This window comes from Euphorbia lathyris, chromosome 3, assembly GCF_963576675.1.
Source record: "Euphorbia lathyris chromosome 3, ddEupLath1.1, whole genome shotgun sequence".
Classification (NCBI taxonomy): Eukaryota; Viridiplantae; Streptophyta; class Magnoliopsida; order Malpighiales; family Euphorbiaceae; genus Euphorbia; species Euphorbia lathyris.
In genome coordinates this window covers 38,251,307-38,256,299 of record NC_088912.1, presented here as the reverse complement: position 1 = coordinate 38,256,299, position 4,993 = coordinate 38,251,307, and the positions used below count along the sequence as shown (strand labels likewise).

Below are 4,993 nucleotides of genomic sequence, written 5' to 3'. Positions count from 1 at the left end.
TTAAGAGTCTCATTTTGTTTTTGTCCTTTACTGAGTCTTGTGAATTTCATGTGCTAAACTTGTGCAGATTTTTGTTTTTGACTAAGTGTGAGGTGCCCACCAAATTTTGTGCATAAGTAGAGTATTGACTAAGTGTGAGGTGGGCACCCAAATGCATATTCCTAAGTATCTCTGTAGTCCCTATTCTACACTTGGAATTGTTGGCAACCGAAGCTAGTTTAGTACAGGCCCCCTTGTTTTATGAAAATTCACAACTCTTGGTTTGAAAAGGTCGAGGATGAGTAGATAACCCATCATGCCTTGTTTAAATTGTTTAATAGCTTATGAAGTCTTTTAACCCGGACCTGAAAAACGTTTTGAAACCTGTACCACTACTTTTACCCCAATTTATGGAAAGTTTTTTAGCCGAATTGCCAGAGCAAAAACATTACACTTTGCTCTATTTTTCTGAGTGTTGTCCAATTCTAGTTTGAAATTCTAGAACTTGCCATGTTATGCATTTCGAGACCATATTGATGAATCCAAGTATTAAACATGATAAAGGCAGTAGGTTTTCTTTCTTTCAGCCACCCCAAATAAATTTTGAACCCCTAGCCTTGCCCAAGACTAACGAAAATAACAGTACCAGCCCTTAGTTAGCCACATTCGAGCCTTTCCCCCTTCTTGACATACCCATATTCAAGTCCCTTGGCCAGGGACATACTACACTACAAGAAAAAACACTATCACCGACGGCAACAATCTGTCGGTGATGGACTAATTTGCGTCGGTGATCGCTATCATCGACGGAATTCCGACAGATTCACCTGTGTCGGCGTTGACGTCGTAGGTAAGCAGCTGCGAGAAATTTCTACCGACGCAAAAAATTCACCAACACAAATTGTAGTCGGCGTTATGTGTCGGAAAGTCAGACTAATTTTAGTAGGTGACTTGCGTCGGAGATTCCAACAACATCACCAACCCACATGCGTCGGTGATTTATTTTTCAAAATATTTATTTAAATAATTCACCGACGGATAATCCGACCAAAATGCGTCGGGAATCGTAAATCATTTTTAAATTAATTTTATATTTTATATTTTCTTTTAGTCATTTTATTTGGATTGAAGGCAACTCTAGTATGTATATATATATATATATATATATATATATATTAAAACACAAATAAAAAGAAGTTCTAAAAAACACAATTGCAACTATAACACTAAGCAATCTATCACCTATGTGGTTAGGAAAACAATAAAAACTATAAAAATTACACACATTTTTCAATAGCCATACAATATGTATATCCAATTTGATGCTAGATACATGATTCGTAAAAATTATAAAAAGCTCTCAAACTGACTGCATTGCTATTCAAAGCATCTATCGATAATACCAAAAGAGAACACGGTTACGTTCTAAGAAGATAAGCCACACTGGCCCAATCTAATAGTAAAGCACACGAAGCAAAGCTTGATGAAACTCCCATCAGGCCTGAGATACCGAATCTCTAGCTAAAATTGGATTGAAAATTTCTTCAAGGTATGAACTAAAGCGTACCAGTTTTCCACAATATCTATCATATTCCCAAGCTTCCCTTGTATCAGACCCTGCCTCCTGCAAATCGGACCTATATGCAGAATAAAATTAAAAACAGAGTATTTAGTCAACGAAAATGTATGAAATCAAATGGATATTTCTGGACTCATGTAGTATGGTTTTACCTCAAACATCTTTGCACTTGATTCAACTTTCCATTCACGCACTTGATTCAACTTTCCATTCACTCTAGTTTGCAAAACAACAATCAAGCAATGATCCCCCATTAGTAATTAGAGGCAAACAAATTCATCATCCACATTAAATTTCTAATGACCTCAAGCTCCGTTAGTAGCTCATCATAGGAAAGAACATAGAAGAGGGTTCAATAAAAAATACATCTAATCATAGCAAGTATATGCAACATAAGCTGACTCACCCATATCTGTTAACAAAGTTAATTATCAATTTGCAAATGTTCTCACTAGTTCATAAACACTAATATAAAAAATGTTTCACTTCTAATCACTCAAAATGTTCAACTCATACAAGTCTTAGTAAACGGATTAAAAAAAACTAATAAGCCATACCTGCAGATTTTTTCCCTCTCTGATAAATGGTAGATCAAATAACCTGCTTGAATAATCATTTTCAGCAAACCCTGTTATACCAGGCAAGTCATAATCTCTTCTTTTTATCTTGAAATTAATACAGGAAGCATCATAAGCATGTTCAGAAGGATTTAAAGACGAACCATTTTCGTATAAAACTCTATTATTATCTGAATACTAGAATACACTAATTGCATAGATCAAAAGCCATATGAAATTTAGAAATTGCTTTCGGAAAAATTCTAAATATGGTATTTTATGCCTTGAAAGAAGAAATTTTGTTTTTACATTAAAAAGTGCAATAACACAATATCCAGAGATTAGACTAGGCTTTCATTTTTGGACAAATACCAAATTTTTACCATTAAATACATTCAAACATGGACACATATTAAATTACGCTTTTGTTTTTTGAATGATGAACAAATTTGTAACATTAAACACATTCAACATCGACTCAGAGATTAAATTAGGCTTTAATAATACTTCATCAAATTGTACAATGAGGGAATACTAAACAATGATAGGACAACCAGGAAGTATGATACATAGCAGGAGCTACTTTACAATCATAACTACACCCTTCATTCTAACTTTATGTATACTAAGTGCTTGTTAAAGCTCAACACTTGCACTAGCAATTTTCTTGCAGTGTCCAAATATTGGGTATGGAACTTATTCGCATCAGGGACAATAGGGGCAGTGTAAATAAAACCAGAAAGAAACTGTATAATGTCTAGCTAAATATCGATTTCTTCATGCCAATATCAAGGTTCTCTTTCCCCCATATTTTCCAAATTATCTTCTGAAACAAACATCGTGGTACTTTCTCCTATCAACGTTTCAAAGTTAGTAGTCTAGCTTATCATTCTTTCCTGTGTTTGAAATATAAAAGTTCAAGGACCAAATGTAATAAATATGAAGTTGTGAGGCTCAATAGAACGAACATGCCAAGTTCAAGGACTTAAAGTTGCATTTAGTAGCTTTTGTGTTCCAGATACATAATTTATACACTCCAACTTGATTTATCAAGAAATGAACTAGTTAAATGAAGACTTCGTCAGACAGCTCATTAATCTCTTGAAAAGATTGGCAGCATTAATCACTGAAACTATAAGTATAAGAAGCATGTAGAACTTAATAACAAAAGGAAACTTAAAATGAAGGGTTAAAAGTTACCAGTTATGGTTTAGTGAATTTCTTTTTTGTCTTCTTACTTGTCATTAGTCTTGCCAATTCGTGCTCGGGTTCTGGGAATGCTGTTTCTGAATAAGTTCTGAAGCTTAACCTCTTCCTCTACCTCTCTTGTTGGCTTGAAAACCTCAGTAACAGAGGGATCCAATACATCAATTGAGCTTTGAAGAGACACTCCCATGGCCACGGCCTCATCCCATAGCTCTCTACCTTTCTCATAGTTCCCTCCTCTACAAAGCTTTGGTATCAGCACATCATATATTGGCCCGTAACCACCCATTGCACTTCTCTTCATGGATTCAAACAACTTAAGAGCAAAATTCACCCTCTCAACTCCACAAAGAACACCAATCAAGTCGTAATAGAACTTTCGATCTGGTACACTCCCTAACTGGACAATGAACATATGAAGTACCCAACAGGTTATAAAAGATGGCATATATTCAACTCAGCTTGCATAAAATAAAAGTGAAAAAATCATGTATTATATCAGGATAACATTTAGGGTTGACCTTACTCGCTCACCATCGAAACAATTACATCTTTATGAAAGGCTTAATTAGAAGAACAATAAGAAGAAGAGGCCAATGAGCTGCTTTTGTTACCTTGGCTTGTTGTAGACTGAAAATCAGAAAATGGGAGCTGCAATTTCCTTCTTCGCAGCAACCCGCGGCTAGATTTCAGAGAGGAGGTGACGCCGAGGCGGTGGATTTCAGAGAGGACCTGTGTATAAAATCTGAGACCAGGTGAGAAGGTTGTTGTCGGTCAGTCGAATCATTGTTTACCACCACTGTGTGTAATTCTCACCGTCGATCGAATGGTGGAATGGAGGATTTTGGGAGGCAGAGTTGGGGAAGAAGGAAGAACGCAGCCAAGCCAGCCACCAAAGGGAGAAATAAAGATAAACCTAAAAAAAAAGATGCTTATATACGATCTCTGGAAGCTTCTCAAACCCTATTTTTTTAGGGTAAATTTTTTAGTTGGGTTTGAGTCAAAAGAGGGCTTTTTATATTTTTTAAATTTTTAGGAAATCGTTTTATTTTTTTTATTAAAGGATACGATGTAAAAAAATAACTTTAACATTTGCAAAGAAGCAATTTTACTTTTAAAGTCTAAAATAGTGCGATTTTTACTTTTAAAGTTGGAAAATCGGGTCAATTTCAGATATTATATTCCTTATTTTGCACCACTTGGATATCAGTTGGTTCTAAAAAATATTTCATTTATTTTGTGATTTAATAATAGAATTAGAGGTTAAAATCTATAAATTCGGTGAAATATTTGATTTTTTTGTTCAGCTCATACAAAAGACAGTATATTTTTTAATTTTTTTATAAAAAAATTTACGTCTAATTATATGTTTGTGAAGTGTTACAAATTAGTGATAAAATTACGTACATATGAAGTGTAGATGGAAAAATTCATTATCGAGACGTCAGTTTAATAAATTATTTTTCAAATTGATCCAATTTGTCAACTTTAGGGATAAAATTACTCTTGACTACCAAAGTTATGAGTAAAATTGCACCATTTTAGACTATAGGGGTAAAATTCCTCCTCGTTATAAATGTTAAGCGTATTTTTACACCTTATCCTTTTATCAAATATTTTGGAAATTATAAATTATAAATATATATATTATTTTATTCACCGACACACTTTC

General features: G+C 34.1%; 1 protein-coding gene across 4 annotated transcripts; it reads right to left on the bottom strand.

Annotated features, from left to right (window-relative positions):
* Positions 1 to 1,243: 1,243 nt before the first annotated feature.
* Positions 1,244 to 4,241, bottom strand: LOC136224743 (pentatricopeptide repeat-containing protein At5g61370, mitochondrial-like). 4 transcript variants are annotated; one of them, XM_066013158.1, is made up of 6 exons: positions 4,138 to 4,230; positions 3,936 to 4,053; positions 3,354 to 3,721; positions 2,116 to 2,158; positions 1,711 to 1,774; positions 1,244 to 1,616 (listed from the first exon to the last, which is right to left on the bottom strand). In XM_066013158.1, exons 3-5 carry the CDS (start codon positions 3,623 to 3,625, stop codon positions 1,745 to 1,747), a joined length of 345 nt encoding a protein of 114 aa, XP_065869230.1. In that variant the 5' UTR covers positions 3,626 to 3,721; positions 3,936 to 4,053; positions 4,138 to 4,230; the 3' UTR covers positions 1,244 to 1,616; positions 1,711 to 1,744. The 4 variants fall into 4 exon arrangements, 1 of the variants encoding a protein (XP_065869230.1); XR_010686591.1 differs by having other exon boundaries at positions 3,316 to 3,721; positions 3,936 to 4,241; XR_010686592.1 differs by having other exon boundaries at positions 2,116 to 2,186; positions 3,936 to 4,241.
* Positions 4,242 to 4,993: the final 752 nt, after the last annotated feature.

Bases quoted from the DNA above. Each gene is read 5' to 3' on its own strand.
- LOC136224743 (XM_066013158.1), bottom strand. From the start codon at position 3,625: ATGAAGAGAAGTGCAATGGGTGGTTACGGGCCAATATATGATGTGCTG. The intron at 2,159-3,353 runs GTAAGAAGACAA...TTATTCAAGCAG, and splicing joins ATTGGCAAGACTAATGACAA to GTTATTTGATCTACCATTTA. The intron at 1,775-2,115 runs GTATGGCTTATT...TTTGCAAACTAG, and splicing joins GAGAGGGAAAAAATCTGCAG to AGTGAATGGAAAGTTGAATC.